At 33.5% G+C, this 21357-nt stretch overlaps 1 protein-coding gene across 1 annotated transcript in view; it reads right to left on the minus strand.

Annotated features, from left to right (window-relative positions):
• Positions 1-21357, minus strand: part of LOC106460086 — a 61262-nt gene that overhangs the window by 6927 nt on the left and 32978 nt on the right. Inside the window, exons 2-3 of the mRNA XM_013919768.2 lie at positions 6540-6603; positions 987-1072 (exon numbers count right to left, since the gene is read on the minus strand). Of these exons, the coding sequence (XP_013775222.2) occupies positions 987-1072; positions 6540-6603 (150 nt within the window). The remainder of the gene's footprint in view (positions 1-986; positions 1073-6539; positions 6604-21357) is intronic.

Genomic DNA, 21357 nt, shown 5'->3' on the forward strand with positions numbered 1-21357 from the left:
ATGTTGTAGTACAATATAATTAGTATGCGGACCATTTTCATTTATATAGTGACTCTGTGAACACAAATTAGTTAGCATAAACCAGTTAAGTGACGAAAAATTAGGTGTCTATTTACAAGTAAACAATCTGGAAAGAAGTTAGAGTAAGAGAAGTAAAATAAACAAACAGCTTAAACACAGAGGAGTAAGGAATATAAAGAAAAAGCTTTTGATGTGTTTTTTAGAGATACATATTTATATATAAAGATTGTTTTGTATCATAGGTATCTAAAACATGGTGTAGGTTTCTTTGATATGTTTTAGAGATACATATTTATATATAAAAATTGTTTTGTATCATAGGTATGTAAAACATGGTGTAGGTTTCTTTGATATGTTTTAGAGATACATATTTATATATAAAAATTGTTTTGTATCATAGGTATCTGAAACATGGTGTAGGTTGCTTTGATATGTTTTAGAGATACATATTTATATATAAAAATTGTTTTGTATCATAGGTATCTAAAACATGGTGTAGGTTTCTTTGATATGTTTTAGAGATACATATTTATATATAAAAATTGTTTTGTATCATAGGTATCTAAAACATGGTGCAGGTTTCTTTGATATGTTTTAGAGATACATATTTATATATAAAAATTGTTTTGTATCATAGGTATCTAAAACATGGTGTAGGTTTCTTTGATATGTTTTTTCAAATTATCATTTAAGATCTTTTTTTTAAATTTGCTTGTTAATAGTTTTGTATTTAGTTTAGAGGATGGGACAGACGATATGGACTAATAGGTCCAATGTTGTCCCGAAACATTATGTTATGTTATACAATAATAAAATACATTGAATTTATACGAGTTATTTTTGTAATCCTTTATCCTTTCAAAATTCTTTAACCGGCTTAAGGGATTTTTTGGCCACTGTTGTTTCGTCCTCGTCATCAGTAAAAGTTGTTTGTCCTTAGCAGACCCTGGTTACCATATACTCACCACACATAATCCAATTAACAGTAACACGGATGATGGTACACAGAATCCGGAACACACGAGTAGCATCACATTCAACCCAAGCAGCACTGAAACAAACAAATTTATTTTCTAAGAAAAAAAACACATTTTGCCCCAAATGGTTTTAAAACTATAGAAATGTAAGACAGCTTACCCCTTCCTTTTGTCTGTAATACTTAACGCCCCCCCACATACATATACCAGTAAAAAATAATCCAATTTCTCACTCTCACTATATATTAAATCTTGTGGTGCACCACAGTTTTAAACAGACACGAGTATACAGTAATCTAAGTTTAATGTGAGATAATGCGGACCTATTGAAAAGGATGTATACGGTATTTTAAAATTTGCTTTATATGAATTAATACCTAGCGCCCACTTCCCCAGGATACATTCCACGTCCCTCCTTGTAGGCGTGACCTCACCAGTTTGAGAACCACTGGTTTATTTCACTTACAAGCAGGCGCTTGTTTCACTTGTTTTGAAACTTGAATATTTTCAGCACGAGATGGGAAAATGTCCTTACGTGTGTTTTATAGAATTGTTTTTTAATGACATATTATTCTTGATACAGAAAATGTAATAAAGTAAATTATGGTGTGGAATGATTTCAGTAGATATTCTGGAGAAAAGTCAACTTCTAGAATGCTAGTTTCTTCCTCAGAAAATAAACATAGTTTTAATATAGGACGTCTAGGTCTCCCAGTCCCTTAATGCAGTTTCCTAGCACGTACAGTATTTCAGTTAAGAGTTAACTTTCTCACAAGTCACTTGTTAATTCTAAACCGAAAGCTGATTGTTCTTTGTATTGGGGCACATTACCTTAATAATAAAACAAATAATCACTTGCTTGTATTATACGTTAAACTTGAGTTGTTCAGATCTGTGTTTCAGCTGAATCTGTAATAAAAGATTTTTTTTCTATATGTATTTACGTTCAAAATATTTTCATTCGTATTTGCTGTTTATAGCCACACGCTTGTGTAGTGGGTTTTCAGCCGCGGATTTAGCACTTGGGTTTTGTTCAATTTACGATGGTAATTGTGGAAATACGAAAGATATTTGCTCACAACCGGTAATAAATTCCATGCAAGAACCAACTTTAGTTTCGATCTTATAACATAAGCCACGCTAGATCATTAAGAGTGGCTGAAAAGTCCGCAAAAGAGGGTTTAAGGCTATCTAAAAAAGAATAAATTATTTACTTCAAGCTATTTCTCACACCTAAACACTAACAAAACTCGTTTGAATAACATACTTTATCACTGACTTAGCTCGTTTCTCACTTGGTTCTGGTAACGACCGTAATGTAAATGTGATATCCAATATTTCACTTCAGATCTCATGTTTCAGGTGGTAGTGCGTTTAAAACAAAAACAGCTATCTTCTTATGTGTGTGTGTATATATATATATAAACACACACACGGTATTAACTTGCCGTAGTAGGGGAGTTTTAATAAATTTACTACATTCTGTAGAAAAAGAATCTCTGGAGCTGTTAGTGGCCTGTGTTTTCTTTTATTAAAGTAGGCATAAACATTTGTTCCTTGGCACTGTCTTTTAAATAAATTGATCAGTTATGGTGAAATTAATGAATAAAAAAGACCAACTGGAATTTTCTTCTGCAGTTCTTTTCTTGAATCGACTACTGCCTGTAAAAAATCAGTGGAAGTGCATTACAAAAACTAATATGGATTTTTTTAAACTGTTGAATTAACTGCAGAAAATTTATGATTTTGAAAGGCTACAACAAACGAAATCATCACCATATAGATTTTTTCCGGCCGTGAGCTAAAATACTTGATGTCTCAAAACTGTTTGTGAGAGACTACCTGGTATTGTACATTCCTCCTTAATACATACTCAGGAAGGCATAGCTGCTAACCTGCCTAGAAGCTAAAAGACTCGCTGTATATTATCAAACTCAAAATCTAACAACTTGTTCTAAAGCACGCCAGATGGTGGAGGGTAACCACATGATGATAAACTCGAGACAACAGACAAAAATAGATTACACTAATTTGTATGTCAACAATATATGATGAAAACTCTTGATCTGGGGATAAACTTTTAGAGCTTCATACACGCATAGTCGTTGATGTTATTAATTTATGACCCGTGAAAGGTTGTAAAACTGATTAGAAAAGGGTATAAAGTGTACGATTTAATTATATTTTCACATTATAAGCTTGTAACCGTGGTTATTACAGTAGTGTCACTACCATTACGAAATTAGCCCATCTGCCTTTTTTAATGGAATTTTTTGCTTGTCTACTTGGATTTCATTAATGCTGCGTAAGGTCAGCAGTCTCCAATTTAGAACTTATAGACAAGAGGGAGAGACAGTTAGTCAACACCACCCTCAGCCAACTCTTGCCAGAATGAATAGTGGATTAGTGTGATATAATAGTTGATGGTATTCACTGTCTGCGCTTATCACTTCTCATGCAAAGCACTGATTATTATATACAAGTATTTCATACAAAATAGTTTATGAAACCGTGTTTTTGCCTAACTTATTAGTACTGCAGAAATTCTAATAGCCAAAAAGTAGTTTGCATACGACTTTAATAATTTACTTTCTACATAGGATTTTTAGCTGCTATTGTAAACGAACAAGGTTGTCGTGTTTTCAGTAAGAATATAAGTCTAAATATATCTTTAACACAACAACAACAAAAAAGACAGCTTGTGTGAGGTTAAAAACAGAAGCATGAAATATTTCGCAAGTGTCCAATGTGTCGTTATTTAAAACTTCTCTTCGCAGTGAAAAGTGTCTTAAAAATTAATAATGCAGACTTGTTGTCACTTTAATTAAAACCTTAGCTTTTGCCTATGGATTCCGTACCCCATTAGTAACCATGGTAACAAAACAGTATTCCCGCAGCAATCAAGTAAAAAGTACGGACCTAATCCACGTGGGACGGTTAACGTGTGAGACTAAACACATGCACGTGGTGTGTATACATGTGTGTTTTGAAAAGATGGCGGGTTACAGTTGGTAGTTTGAAAGATAAGCTGTAAAGAAGTAACATGGTAGATGGTCAACAACAGTTGATTGAGATTGATAGACAATCAGCTGAGTTTCACTTACTGTGTGTGTGTGTGTGTTTTGAGTTGTCTGTTACTCACTACGGATAGCCTTCATTCATACATATATACTTGAAAGATGAATTCTAACGCTACTAATTTATAATTTCTTCTATTCAGCGGACAAATTATTTGAATCATTGTGTAAAGGCCAAGAGTAGACTTAACCCCTTGTTTTTTATTTCCTAAATTCAGTAATTTGATGATTGAAAAAAATATTCCTTCAAACAAAGTCTGATGAATGATGTTGAATAAATCATTATTATTATTGTTGTTATTTATTATCTAATCAAAAACACCTTTGGTGTGAAAAAAAAAGGTGCAGCCAAAAAAGCATTCAGCGTGCGACTTAAAGGAATGAGATCAAAATTCGTGGCCAAACTGCTAGCTAAACTTGTAATACTGATAAGGATTTTACTGCAAATATTCATCCATTAGTTAGCTGGGCCGCATTTTTTGTTGTACCCACCATCAGGCCCTCGTTCAAGATGCGGCTTATATTTACACCAAATGAGACACCTAGTTGTAGGTTAAGATCTATCAGTGTACCAATTTTGAAAATCTCAATAAAAGTTAAGTATGTTTTTCTATCAAATAAATTTTCTGTACTTTTGGTGCGAAGAAAAAATAAATAGGAGATGTTATATCTCAGGTATTTCTAAATCGATTGCCTTGAAACTTGGTATGTGAAGTAAGGGTCCATCGAAAATATGTGATAGTTTAGATTACCACAGTCCGAGATAAAGTAAGTGTAATATCGCTAAACTATCACTCCTGTTAAGTGAAGTAAGAGTCCATTAGCGCACAACCATCGAAAATATGTGATAGTTTAGATTACCACAGTCCGAGATAAAGTAAGTGTAATATCGCTAAACTGTCACTCCTGTTAAATAACACACAGAGTGTTTGTCCTGCGGCAGATTGCTTTGTCCGCTCGACATACTACTGTTTGTATTGATTCGCACATCTATACGAACATAGGTTACATAAGGACAATTCAAACAGCATACATTGCTGCTAATAATCACAAGAGGCCTGGTTTTGGCCTGTGGATTGCAGTTACTCGGCGTTACTGACGAGGAATAACATTCCTCAAAACCGATCTAAGTAGCACGTGACAACTATAAATATAGACAAAAGGTATTCGAACCTGCTTGGTAAACAGAAATACTAGTTCCAATCATTTCAGTTGTAAAACCTTAAGAAAAATTTCTTACTTCAAAGGACGTGTGTCATCTTTAAAATTAATACATATTTAGATCAGTTTCACCATACCTCATGAAATATCATTAATACAACAAAGGAATTTCGAGTTTCAACCAGAAACATAAAAAACTATCCTTACTTTTTTTCTTTTAACGTTAAGCACACCCAACTAAATTCATAAAACTTAAGGTTAGAATAATTTTAACCTAACTTCACTGTAAGCCTAATGTGATCTCTGATGACACATCTGGAACTATTTTTATTTCAGTATAACCGTCTAGCGTATTAAAGATATTAACTGTTTTACTGGTTGTTTAATTTTCATTAGTCTCTGCCTCACAAGCTAGCCCAGCATCTGTTAGTGCTGAGCCTAGGATAGTCAACAAGGGGGTGATTCCGGAAACCTGTAATTTAAGATTATTTCGATAGATCTCGATGAAGGAAGCTCGGCACAATTTCTAAAACAAAAACAAACTAAATATTAATGAAATTAATACATTATGAAATCTATATGGACTATACTATGGTGGTACCATACTGGGCATTACATCATCCTTCTTATATTTACTCTTCATTACAGAAATGGCATTTTAAATTTGGGAATCACTAGAAACATCATCTTGTAATGCTTCAACTTCAACACTGCATCTTTGGGCTTTTCTGTGCCGTTAGTTTCACAAAATATTGAAACTAATGATTCCTTATATATTATTCTAATCCACCTTTTTGAAAATAACGATACTATTGTGCCTGTTTTTTTTTTGTTTTTTTAATGTTTCACTTCAATGCAGTAATCAATTGATGAATCTCTAATTCAGCTGGTATATCAAATCGATTGGGATATCTTTCTTCAAGTTCTTCCCTCATCCGACCTGAACCCACAGCTTAACTTAATCGCTACACTTAAACCATCATATTCACAACCACATCTAGAACATTTCAAGCATGTTTCATTGATACATCGTTTTACTTTACATTTACAAGTTAACTACTCCATGTTGGATCTCATGGTCTCGTGTCCAGCGACCTAGGCCTCGAAAATAGTGTTAACCATCTGTTTTTCTTTCTTTTTTTTATTTTATTTGCTGATCAAAACAACTCAGACCTTTCCGAAATAACTTTGTTTTTATCTACATTAAGATGCTGGGCTGGCTCGTTTGTCAGGTATTAAACTAAACCAATCAAATAAAATAACTCGCTAATTCAAAGACTAGAAGTCAGATCCCTTGACTTACCTGGATCATCCAAGTCTGTTATTACATGGAAAGTAGCAAGCGTAATCGCAACCGTATACAGGCCCTGAAAAATGAATGTATGATGACACTTTAAGCCTATGAAGAGATAATCGTACATCAGTTAGTAAACGATTTGGATGTCTATGAATACTGGCAGCATGCATATAACGTCTTGTTTAGGTGTTACAATAACTTCTTAAAATAAAGTTCACTTGCAAGCCAGAAAAAAAAAAAAATATATATATATATAGTACTAGTCATGCAATAAGGAGAAGGGGAAGAAATGTTGTAAAACGGTTCTTTAATTATGTCGGACACAAGACGAGGAAGCGAAGGTTGTTTTTGTTTTTCTCGTAAAGAAGTAAATATAGTATCTGAAATGTTCCGACATTGAGTCAGAAACAATTGGAATTGGGTTACAGATAATGAAGTCAGTAAAAGCAACAATGCGATTTCTTGTCGGGTAAAGAATGACTATAGCTTTCTTTATGTAAGTTGTTTAAAAATGTTTGAATCAAATCACAAGTCATCCAATAAATGAACTAGACAGTGTTCGTTATTAAACAATTATCTTTACACTCTTAATACATCGTGTCTCACAGCTAATTAGGGCTAATAAATTCTAACGGCAAATAATATTGTTGAAACTATCATGATCAGTTATATAATGGTTCTTCGGCACACTGACTGCCACGTGTAATAAAAAATGTTGAGACAAATATCTGAAATTGTGACGAATACAAATTACATTCGGCAACTGATTTACACGAAATTCCTTCAAAGTAACATTCTTAATTCAGAGATATGCCTGGTTTATCTAACGATTGAATCTTACAATTACTCTGGCGTGTACGTGAACTGTAATCGTTGGTTACTATGGTGACAATTTACCTCCAGCTGAAAGTGCGTAACCGAGGAAATCGAATTTATTAAAATCCGAAGAATTTTGTGATAACGTAAAGGATTAAATGCTCTAGGGAAGTCGAAGTAACTACAATGATAATAATAAAATCTTCACTGTTTATTCCGGACTTGTTGATAACCTAACACTTAGATGTCAAATAGCCATCTCTGATTCTGAAATTACAACACTATATGGAAGGGTTCGTTTGTTTATTTTTTTTGGGGGGGGGTGCAAAGTCTGGGCTATCTGCTGTGTGTACCGCGTGGAATCGAACCCCTGGTTTTACGGACTTGAAACGTAACTGCCCCACTAAGAGACAGAACAGCAGCTAGTCAACAACTAGCAGAGGAAAGAACAGCTAGTCAACATTACCCACGGCCTAAAAGTGAGGAGCGCAATTGACAATTATTAGTATTTCCTTTTTTTTCGGGAAAAGATATTCGAACGATCCATTGATTATTACGCTAATCAAGTGGCCACGTTTATTCCGTCACACTGTTCACATTTTATGTGTTAAAATAAAAACATCTGAAAATGAAACTGACATCTTGTACAGTGAGTTGTTCTCGACTTATGGTAATAAGTTGTATATTGTATCACCTTACCCCTTCCATCACTGTGGTCTATGACTACACAGGTTAGATGCCCTGCCCTCTTCTTGTTACTCGGTTGAAGTGTGGTGATTTGTAGAAATGGCGCCTAAAATTAATCCCTTCTTTAAGGGTTACGTTATAGAATTTGATAGCGAGAAATTGTATTTATTGATAATAAAAGTATGAAAATTATGAATTTGTATCGTTTTGAAGAAAGGAATATCTTTACTGTTGAACGTATTGTTAAAGAAAGTGAAATCAGCAAAAAAAAAAAAAAAGATACAAGTAAAAACTGGAAAGTAAGTTGACGAACAAAATGGCCCATTTCAGTTAGGGCAGGAAAGTTTCTTGAACTGTGAACTAGATAATCCATACGGCTTTAGGTCTACAAAAATATTCAAGCGGTGTTCACAAGCTTCTTCCAAAGCACATGGCCATTCAGAAGAACAGCTGTGTAAAGCTATACGAACGGAATATACATATGTCTGCTTAAGTGATTCCTGACGGTCTAGATACTTAGCCTTAAATTGGGAATATATCTCTATATTTGACTATTGCCTGTAAGTTCTGATAGCAAGAATAAACTTGTTTGTATCTTTCAAGTGTGACAGATTTATTATTATATATTTATTTTAATATCGATGTTTGTTTACATTAAATTCATATTTAGAAATGTACATAACGTATAGTGTTAAATATGCATTGCGAAACTCCCGCCTATTCTCTAAAGTTGTAGAGGATTCTCGAGTGTAACAATCAACAGTATACGTGTGTATATAAACACTAGTGTAGCGTATTAGTATTGTTACGTAAGCTGAAGCTTCGAGAAACTCTCCACACGCCTATAAATATAAACAACGCGACACGCCTAAAAACAGTATCTATTATTGGGTTGCTATACTGGGTGTGCTATAAACTTCTTAAGCTATAACTGTGATTAACGTTTATTAATCGTGAACTTCAGATATATTGACCAGGGAATGTTTATAAATTTCGAACATTAGAAATCATTCAACTTCGGTGGATAAACATCGGACATAAGTACTTTTACGAAAATATTATCTAACGTCATTGGTGGAAAAAAATCGGCGTGTGCTCAGTGAAGACAACAGAGCTAGCTAGCTCCCTATTAAGTGAATTGTACCTACATCAACTCTAAATTAACATCGAGGAAGTTCCAAACTAGAAAGAAAACTATATTGCACGTAAGTTTGTAAAACTTTTGTATATAAATCACTTGACCAACATTTTGTAGTTTCAAAACCATGTTATCTGTGAATCTGTAAAACTGAACTTTTGGACAAACACGGTTTTGACATGTTTGCGACGATATATTATTACTGGCTGGTTTCTAGGAAGAAATAAAAACATTTCATGAAGTATAATATGTTGAAGAGTAACGTTGCCACATAAAATTTTACAATTCAAGTTTTATAGCCTCATCTTGAATAAAACCCCTCAGGTAATTTTCTTATGTCAACATCTCACAGCAACGAATAGCACATGAGATGATTGATTGGCCTTGTCTGTGCCTGCAGTTTTTAGTGGCTGAATGAGTCGAACTCTCATTGGGGTTCGTATATCATGTCTCAAGAAAAATTAAACACGACATGTATGGAAGTAACAGAAGTCTAACACATTGAAAATGCTATGAACCTCACACCATTATCCGTTCTATTTTCTCTGCCATTTTCGATATTTATGTCTACATAAAAACATACTCAAAAAGTGTCTTTTTCCTGTGTTGATTGAAATACTAAGAGTACTGAAGTGTAACTCACTTTACGGTGCATTTGAATTCATTAAATAACAAGAAAATATGATACACGATGTACTGATCAAAGAAAACGTTAAAAAACATCATGAAATAGTAAAGTTACATTTTGGAAAGATAACCTTACTAACACTTCTCACGAAACAGTTACTCAAATGTCTGGAAGGTTAAAAGAAATTGACCATTTTTTACCCGTTCTTGTTTAGTTCTACGAGAAGACGTTTCTCTATGTTCTTCCTTTCAAAAGGGTTGTCTGCTATTGTTCAAGTGGAGTTTTAGATGGAAGTTTGTGTTTCATCCTTGAAGATTCAACGGAGTTTATTCATCTTATCGAAGTGGTTTGTAAATGCTTATCAACCTTGAAATAAACTCTATTAGGGTCTATCAGATCGAAGAATAATGTCAAAATAGCTGAATTACTAAAATCTGTAGTTTTTGAATTTCAAGAGAATGTTTTTGCCTTGTTTCAAGCAACCTCCTTTTTTTTACACACTTGAGTTTACTTTCTGAGATGAAAAACCCTTACTTATATTACTAGTTAAGTTCTATGATATAAATCATGAGTCTTTGAAGATAAAATACTTGTGCGAATAATTATTTAAACCTACTAATAAAACGTTAATGTTTTACTTTTCATATTTATAGGTTTTCGATGCTTAAAGCTACGGATGCAAGCCTACCGAAACCATTAAATAATTAAGAACTTATTCAACAACTTCCATTCTCCAAAACTTGACGCTTACCTAATCTTTTAAAACTGTTAAGACTGCGAGGGTTCATTTAAATACATATTAATGCCTTAAATTAACAATACCTTTCTCAGCCTTGCGTCCGTGGCTTTGAATTCAAAAATGGTTACACCTGTGCATTTATTTCTATAGATAATAAATATAACATTGTTGAATGCTACTGAAGCATTGTAAGAACATGCTGTGGAAACTTTATGAGGGGTATCTTCGGTGGCCAGTGTGTCTTTATGCTAGAACTTAAAAACACCACTACTATGTTCATGTAGATGATGCTCAATCTTCCAATTATGGATTAAAAACAGTTTTCAATAGGTATTCGAACATCTCCCGAACACTGGATAAGGCCCACTCAGTGCGTTTTGTAAGGACACTCGAAGTATTTACACGATACACACTAGACAGACACATTAGTAGTGTAACAGTGCGTGCATGATGCTGTAGGGTCGTGAATTAAATTCATTTGATAGAAAATAACTTGTAGGCCCATTGATGTTAAAGTAATTTCTCAGTATTTAGTCATTTGCGATTCACTATGCATGACTACGTAACGGTCTGGGGAATTTAATAAACATCATATTAGTTAAGTTCTGTCAAAGCATAAGAAAAGTTCATTTCTTGGAATAATAAAAAGGTGTCTTTTATCATCTTTCAGTAAAAAAACAAACTAACTAACTAAATAACCTGGAAATTTTAGAAATGTATAGAAGTATAAAACGAATCCAGACAAAGTTCTAAACGACCAAACCAACTTAAGCTCCTCCCACATTTTCCCCGTGTGAATGTCAAGGATACTTCTGGTTCTTCGGTTAAACATGTAATACACCTGTTTACAAGTTATTTCAGTCTGTACCTGATGGTTCCTTTACTGGCGAAACCATGGTGGTAATAAATGAAATACTTGTGAAACATACTATTGTCTGTAAATTAGATGACGAGGAACCCACTTTGAGATTAATAATGGTTGGAAACGGCTTGAATGGGTAATGAAGAACACAACAGCAAATGTAGAACGTTTGGACAATGTTTGATGATGTTGCGTTAAACTTATATTAAAGTTTTTCTTCATTACCCATTCAAGCCGTCTCCAACCATTATTATACTGTTGATTTTGCTTACCTCAGTTCTGTAATCTGTTAATAAATTTGAAGCAACTTAACTGCACACAGTGTGACAAAAAGTATGTATAATTTGTGTTGTGAGAAGCATGCTTTCCATAAGCGTAAGTACTTTGCAAAACTACATTATCTCCAAAAATGGTTGGTAGCATTTTGTTTGGTGCAAGCCCGTCATAACTGATCACGAACTTTATGGAGTTACAAAACACACTTTATCCAGCTTTGAAGTGATTGTTAACATTGCTATGTAGGCAGGTAAACATTATGTTGAGGCAACTTTGGAAGCTATAGGCTACATTCTTAACAGGGCGTAGGACTTGTGTGAGAAGTTTCTTCACTTATAAATCCTTTCGATATCAATAAATCTTTAGATGAACAGATTCCAGAAGACATTACGACGTTTTTGCCGGTCAACATCCTTTCCCACAAAACTCGTATGCTCCATGTCAGGTGTTAAAGCAACAGTAAAATCAACAACCTCAACGCCTTCGTATGGTCCATCCAGATCCTATAACATTTTAGGGCTTGTTAATGGTTTACTCCAAAGGCTGGACAATAGCTTTCTTTACGTTAATTATCAACTAGCAGAGACTGTGAAAAAAAATGCACCAAACTGCACCTGACGCTTGAGTGAACTTACTTGAAGCATACCTTGTAAAATAACAGCAGCTTAGGCTCAAGGCAATGCTATACCAAATGTTTATCTGGATAGTCTTAACAGGAAAGAGTTTATACCATATTATACAGAATTATTATTTGTTTCGTTTTTAAGTATTTGCTACTCTTAAGTTGAAACTCGGTTCCAAATTAATTTTTTGAATTAGTTAGTAAATATATAATACTCTAAACCTCTTGATAGGCATTAGTTTATACAGAATTCTCAGATTCTTTACCACTCTTAGAATATCATTCAATGTACATTAAAATAAAATTAAGAACAAATAAATAAGTGTAACCGCATTATAAAAACAGGAAATGTTCGTATACATACGCGTAGTAGCGTTTGACATTGACCCTCTGCTTGCTATGTTAAATTATTTTCGTTATCTCTCGAATAATAAACAACACACTCTTCCACAACAGCCTATTCTGTTTATTTTTGAAAGCTTAGAATAAGAAAGTATAAAGAGGGGCTTTCAGAAATTCATCGACTTTCCTTTTATACGTATATAGCAGACATCAGAATGTTAAAATTAATTATTAGTCTAAAGCTAGTCTTCTTTTGTCGAAAATATTCTTACGTATAACATAGCTAGTGGCAGTAACGATTTTTTTTTACATTACAATTAAGCTCTTTACAACACATCGTGCATCTAATCTCTTTCTGATGACGTAACCATTCTTTAGGACTATGGAAAAATATCTTGATTATTCCTTGAGTTAATTTTATTAATTATCAACTCATTAACGTTTTCAAGTTATCTCTGACAAATAATTACTTCGTATATTGGAAATAAATCTTTCTTAACTTGATATCAGTAAAGTTATTAAGTTCAAAATCAATGTTTCCAACTTAATTGTGATAACTTTTGGAATGAGATGTCATGGAGTTAGTGATTACTACATTACTATTTTCAGTTCTTCGAGAGGGTTAATCAGTATCGTTGCTAGGTCATACGTGAACTGAATAGCATTATTCTAGTACAAAACAACGTTACTATATAAATCATTAAGAAAAATTGATTGTTACAGCTGGTGCCAAAATTCTTAAGCATATATATCTAATTAGTTCATAAAATTAGTCCAACATATCTTATTTTGCGCAGGTCACATTTGTGATCATTAATAGCGGATTGTTTTGAAAGCATAGTTGAATCAGACACCCATCCTAGACGGAAGTATACGAAAACAAAAGTTACGTAGGTGATTATAAAACTGTACGATTTGCTTTTAGCAGTCCAGAAATAACAGGCAGTATACATAACAGTAACACTGACTGTAAATTATCAAATTCTAATATATATATATCTTGTTAATTTAGTGGTGTTAATCATGTACAAGTGTTATACACACACACACAGGTAACTTGTATTCTCTTTTATTTTAACTTACTTTGCAGCATTTGTGTGAAATCCACAGTAGTGGATCTAGCTGAATAAGGCTGTTGAGCAAAAATGAATCGAGAATTTCAAATCAATTTCGAATAATAAATGAAAACTTTTTCCGAACAAAAAGAACCATTTTTTATTAACAGTTTTAAGTTGCTGTTTATTGGATTTGGTATATTTCTTCTTAGTTGTAAGTGATTGGAAAAATAGTAATTTTGGTACGTTTTATATGAATGAATATGCACGTGTGTGCTGAAAACTAACCAAAGTGATTGTATGTGTGTGGAGGGAGGATGAATTGTATTTTGAAAATTATATATATTATCAGCCATAAAGTGAACACTATTAGTATTGATTTCCCTTGTGTTTAAAGCAACGTTTTCTGCTAGAGACTTTCTGATGTTTGGCTCTTAGGTTAATTAACCTGTTTGTTGAATTTCGTGAAAATTTAATCGAGGATTAGTCGTCCCTAATTTTTAAGTGATAAACAACAGGGAAGATGGGTTGTGAACAACTACCGCTTCCTCTTAAGCTACCTTTGTTTGTTGGTTTAAAGTTAAGCACAATGCAACACAATGGGCTATCTGTGCTCTGCTCACCCCGGGTATCTAAACCCGGATTCTAGTGTCACAAACATACTTCTGTGCCACTGCATCTAGCACCCCAAAGTGCGGAGCGCAATTTTTTTGTTAAGTTGCCATTAAAGAGCGCGAACCTCACGAGCCGTAGTTAGCCTTAACTAAAACCTTTAATTTATGTAGAATACATTACATTAAAACTTATTCGTTTTCTTCTAGTTTGTAGTTTTTTAAAGTATAAAAGGTTCTATTTTTATGAGCTTTCAGAAATGTCTTTTTTATCGTCATAAATGTTTTACGATCCTCTGATATAGAAAATAATTCTTTTGAATTAACTGTTTTAAAGCTCTTAATGGACAGTATGTCATTCGATTGAGTACTAAGCATGAAATTATTCCAATACAGTTTGTTCTCGTTTGTAAGTTAAAAGAGCGAGGGCGTAAAGAATGTGGCAGTAAGTTGATACAAAATAAGCCTGTTATTGCATCATAGTGTTTTAAATATGTTTTGGCTGATGATTAAATGCTACTGCATTTAATTTGCATATGTTAAATATCGTTCAATGGAGTGCTCACGAAGAGTGATTAAAACTAATTTAGATGCAAATTTAATTTGAAATGAGTGGTATACACAATAAGATTATTGAAGCTGAAGCAGAATAGTATTATGTACAGGAGTTACGGCGATCCTAAGAAGGAATTTTGTTTTTGCCTTTGATTTTCTTTATATATATATATATATATATATATAGTTACATAGATCTTATTTATTCAAACTTATGTACTTCATCTGATCACGGCCTGGCATGGCCTGGTGGATAAGGCGCTCGACTCGCAATCTGAGAGTCTTAGGTTCAAATCCCCGTCACACCAAACATGCTCGCCCATTCAGCCATGGGGGCGTTATAACGTGCGGTCAATCCCACTATTCATTGGTAAAAGAGTAGCCCAAGAGTTGGCGGTGGGTGGTGATGACTAGCTGCCTTCCCTCTAGTTGTACACTGCTAAATTAGGGACGGCTAGCGCAGATGGCCCTCGTGAAGTTTTGCGCGAAATTCAAAAACAAAACAATCATCTGATCACATCGAATTTTTTAAAATAAGAATGGAAAAATAAAACTTTGTTTAAACTTTCTGGTTAATTCTTTGAGCACATTTTCAGAAAGTAAGAGAAAGACATTTTAACTGAAAAAATGTTAATAGAGTATGTAAGAACAATTATTTTGCCGCTTCTATTGGCTGAGATGTTGCAACGAAAGCGCCATCATCAGAATTTGGTGATAAAGGTTAGCAACTTATCTAAAGCTGGGCGTGACCTACTGGTCAACTTGCTGGGCTGTGGATGGAAAGATCCAAAGTTCGTTCTGCGATGTCTTTGAACACACTCTGTTTTGTTTGTGTTATAACAGTGACAGCCAGTCCCGTTTTTCGGGTGGCATTGGTGTGTGATGATAAAGTAAAACGGAATATAAAACAGAGTTGTTAAAAAAATGATTTTTTTTTTAATTGCTAATCAGTTAATCTATTTTTTATATAAAGAAAAATGATTATCAAACTAAACTGTTACGAACTTAGTTATATCCATAACAAGTTTCCTCAGGATGATCACGGACGTGGAAAGGTAAAGGAATTGGGAAAAGGGAAAATATCTGCGCGCGCCGCAAATCTAAAAAAAAAAAATGGATTTGTGTCTGGAAATCATAAGAAGAAGAAAATGACAAAAGAATGCTGACATCCTAGCACGGCCTTTTAGTTGACATAATCCTTGGGCTATCGAGAGAACCATAGCGAAACTTTAATAGAAAGCTCTCCAGATACTCATTGAACCAGAACTTTCAATATTAAATAGCAACATTACAGCAAATCAACGTTAAAGGAGTTCAAAGAGTTATACAAATATAAGATTTTCATGTCTTCTATTATATAGTACGTATCATCATAAAAAAGCCCCCCAGTGGCACAGCGGTATGTCTGCGGACTTACAATGCTAGAAACCGGGTTTCGATACTCGTGGTGGGCAGAGCACAGATAGCCCTTGTATAGCTTTGTGCATAATTAAAAACAAAAACAAAACAAACATCATAAAAAAATAAATGCCTTAGCTTATCAGCACTTATAATATTCTCGTTCTTCCAGAAATAAATAAGACAATAGATGAAGCTACGCACATGTGCCTAAAAACATCACACGCGCAATTTTTGTATATTTATTGAATTCTATTTGACAGTAGAAAGGAATACCGGACACGTGATTGAAAGTGTCAGGTGGTAATACAGGTTGTAGACACTTTTCACACCTAAATATTCCGAAGCTACGAGATGTAGGCCAGTCGCCGGATAGAGGTATTTGCTTGAACCTGTAAGTGAGGTTTCAACAATTTTTTTTGGTGAGCTTGGATCCTCCTGAGCCCTGAGCAGGAAACTGACTTGTTCCAAACTGGCATCTTTGGGAATTATTTTTATTTACATATATTTGAAAAAGAATGTCGTAAGAAAATGTGGTATTCATAAATCGTTAATATTTTGACAATAATTGACATAGTTTTTAGCATATATAGATAATGCTTATTGTTTTAATCTCCGTGGAACTGAGTATGGCCCAATGGTTAGTATGGCGAACTATGAATCTGGGAGTCCCACGTTTGTGTCTCGTTACCTCGGAAAAAAAATCGCTTGCATTTGGGGGTCATACAAAAATAGTTCAAGAGTTGTCGATGTTGTTGTTGACCGGCTACCTTCCATTTGGTCTGTCAGTTTAAAATTATGAACGGCTAGTGCAGCTCTAGAGTAGCTTTGTACGAAAATTCGAAAACAATGAAAACAAAACATTTTCGGTATTGATTTTCATTAGAACACGCTAATAAACGGAGTAATTAAACACTAATCAACAAGTTAATTAGCTAAATTAATTGTAGAAAACTGCACAGATTGTAGGTTTTCATAGGAATGTGAAAAATGACGTTTCAACCAAGCTTGATGGTTACTTTTGTTAAACTTCGGAACCAGATATAATTTTCCCAATAAAACATATCTAATGAATAGTATAAAACGTAGTCTCAATCCCGATAAGCAGGATCTCCTGATTCCTGACATGGGTTCGTTATCGGTTACTTTATGGATAAATCTTGAGGGCGATTCATGAAGATAGTCCAGTGAGGAATTAGAAGTAATTCAGTAGGTGTCCATATATAACTTCTATAACTTTTCATAGTTGTGATAAGATTTGAAAAAAAGCAATATCTTGGACCACCTTACTAGCACTCGCATTTTGTTCACTCACGAATGCTCGATAATAGTCTCTGATATTGGGCATCCGCAGCATGAAAGTCTGTTGAGATTCCTGAAACCTTTACGTGAACCTTATTGGCTTGTTTGTCAGCTCGCTCTTGATATCTATCTAATATAAGCTGTTTCATACCCTTTTCACATGGAACGTCGATTATTTTTGTAATAACAGACTGGGTGCTAGCGATCAGGGTACTGTTTGGCCATCTGTATGGGTCAGCCTCTAGCTTTTCTGTCAAAGTCGGATGAAAGTATTCATGCTGCTGGCTGGCACCGATTATGCTACATATTCTATCTGGTGCAACCCTAATCATAGCTTCATTTTGTGCGCAATTAAAATGGCATTCAAAAGTCATTTGCTGCGACGTAAATTTTCTAATGGAAGAAATATCTTCATTTTTGGGAAGCCTCTCAAACCATGGACACAGGTCATGTTATTCTACAAAGCTAAGTGCTTAGAGACGTATGGGCTTAACCTAAGGTGATCGGACGACTGCACACAAAGATTATATATATAATTGGTAAAAATATCTGTGGTGTCTTTATAAATGTCATGTTAACGTTTTTCTTGCACATGTGTTATCCAAGTACAAATAGTCTGTGACAATTTTTTTTTCATTGTGTATACTTTAAAATTGTATCATCAATAAAATTAACATTCAAAACAAGTAAAAATGTTCAAATGAACATTTGGCGGACATTTTTAAATAAGCAAATTAAAAAAAAACTGCCTGTCAGATTTTTTGCTCTGAACATCCAAGACGACCAAAAGCACTAAAATACATTTATTACTCTGCTTCTCGCTCCAAGACATCTGCAGCTGGGCTTTTTAAAAAAATGTAGATCATTTTGGTAATTTAATTGGCTATAACTCTATAATTTAAATAATGTTTAAAATGATGACAATTTTACACTTATCCAACCTCTCATATAAATGTTGACAACTTGTATATTCAAAAAAAAAAAACTGCATAATACGAGTTAAACCACCAGAGAGCACATGAAATAAAATATTGGATAAGACATGTGAAGCGTGATAAGAGTTATGGGTAAAAGGGGAGTTTTAGAAGCATTGCTTCATCATGTTATTTTACGAGTATAAAAGAAAACCACAGAAAAAAGAGAGAAGGAAACAAAAAGAGGGATCCAAATCAATGAAACTATACCAGATATTCCATCTACGAACAAAACGTTTCTTGGTCATGGTTTATGACATACATGAAAAAATAAAATAAAAAATGGAAAGTAAAAATTGATCATTTAGCTGAAAATAGATTACTTTAAACTAGCTTATAGCGTCATTGTTACAGCATGTGAGACATAAGAATAAAATTAGTAAACCATCTAAACTTTGACAAACACGGATACTCCCATCAAAATAACTTAAGACGTAAAGTAGGGGGGGGGGAATAAGGTCATACACATTGATTATCTCAACATCTGGTGAAGATCAAATTATGACAGGTTAAACTTCTCAGAAACTGTTTACAGAAGGGAACTGCTAGTACTACAAGTAATCGGGAATAGAACGTGAATTGTTAACGTTTTCCTAAAATAAATGCCAATCAAGATGTATCTGTTTTTGTTCCAGCTATCATCACCTATTATATAAAATATGTAAAAGCCACCTTTACAGAGATTTACAGGAATCGTTGGTTAATTTATTAAACAAGCTTATGAGTACAAGATTAAAATATTTTTTAATATCTAGTAAAACGGAAATGAAGCTCCATTACTGACTCGATAAGGGATATCAAACAAGCATTGTGTATTATCAGGTTACGTCTTCCCGTAATTCTACGATATAATTATTCCCTTAGGAACAAGTCTTACTCAGAAAATGAAATCATTAGCGACTAATCACAAACGAAAACCAATCAAAACGCTGCATCACAAAGATTCTGTTTGTTTGTTTTTTAACGCACATACTTCACTGGATAACACTTCATAATTTACTAATTTAATGGAGCAGACTTTGTAAATAAATCAGTGGTAATAAACTTTCACTTGTATGACTTATTCGTCTTAATCACATTTCCAAATTATAGCTTCATGTTTTCACGTGATATCGACCAATGGGATCAGCTTTCTCAAATAACGCGAATCATACAGATGTTGTTACACGATGCACTGTATAAAAATGTTTTTAATTAATAACTTTGTGCTCCTTTGTAAACAAAATATATATTACAACTTTATGCCTAATAAGGTGTATAAATACGTTAAAACCAATGTAGTTAGTATCATATAGAAACACATTAAAGTTTTATCAGATTGTGTTGTAAATTCTGTTCAATCTTATGGTTTAATACGTAAATTATTTTGGATTCCCAAACTACGTAATACCAAAGAAATGCAAGTTAATTTCAGGTGCTAAAAGGCTATGATTAGGCATGTGTTAGTTCTATTAATTATGAATCTGAAATACATTAAACAGTACTGAAACAAATACTGTAATATTATAAAGGAAAACTGATATTAATCAGTTCATTATCATTGGTAATTCCACAGAAAGTAAAGAGGAAATTTAAGACTTTGATGCTAAAAGTATAAAGTTAATTTTAGTGATTTTTGCACTAGTCTTCCTCTTGGTAAAATAATTCAAATGTTACAATATTTGCTATTTACAGCTTATTAGGTGCAGTAAACTGTGCTCTATACTACAGGTTTTAGTGGAAAGAGCTCGTAAAATTTATAATTTTATTCTACCGCATTTTAAAAATCAAATTTACTCAAATTTTCGGAAAACCCAATAGTTTCTTGCTATCATTTCGAGGTTAAAGGTTTTACAAAATATCACGACATTTTAAAAACTCTCACGTTTACATTTATAAATTTAAGGTAATATTGCACCACAATAGTGTAATGAACACCATTAGTTTTACTTCCCTTCAATTTAAGTTCTTACTATATAAAAGCCCCCCAGTGGCACAGCGGTATGTCTGCGGGCTTACAACGCTAGAAACCGGGTTTCGATACCCGTGGTAGGCAGAGCACAGATAGCCCTTATGTAGTTTTGTGCATAATTAAAAACAAATAAACAAACAAAATACTATATAAATAATTAATATTAGCTATATAACAGTTTCATATATAGTATGACATGACGTCATTAGTTGAGTTACAGTAATTTTTCCCAATTGTTCTTTAAGAATCATAACGTAAGTAAATTAATATGTAGAATTACACACGGACTTTTCTCTGCCTTAAAATACTTTTCTTTTATTTGCGAGCTTTCGACATTCCTACCGTAGCTTTCATCGGGCAACAATGTACTGAGCACATTAGCTCGCAAATAAAGGTAGTGAAAACTATTTTTTTACGTTCTAACTTGTAAGAATTGTCTGTTGTTTTTTCTTCAGTTGGGCACCATCGCTATGTGCAATATTTTTGGCCATAAACCCAATAACATCTCACGAGGGATAGTTAGGATAGTATTAAATCCAGATACTAAGCTAACTTGCAAATTAATAATAAACATAGATTTATCAATCATTCTAACCAATACTGTTAATGAAAATTATATTAAAGAAAGAATAGAAGTGTAAGTTAATTACGAAACACAGGTACTAGTTGTTAACTTCAATATATTAAAGAAGGAATAGAAGTGTAAGTTAATTACGAAACACAGGTACTAGTTGTTAACTTCAATATATTAAAGAAGGAATAGAAGTGTAAGTTAATTACGAAACACAGGTACTAGTTGTTAACTTCAATATATTAAAGAAGGAATAGAAGTGTAAGTTAATTACGAAACACAGGTACTAGTTGTTAA

This window comes from Limulus polyphemus, unplaced genomic scaffold (genome assembly GCF_000517525.1).
Source record: "Limulus polyphemus unplaced genomic scaffold, Limulus_polyphemus-2.1.2 Scaffold705, whole genome shotgun sequence".
NCBI lineage: Eukaryota > Metazoa > Arthropoda > Merostomata > Xiphosura > Limulidae > Limulus > Limulus polyphemus.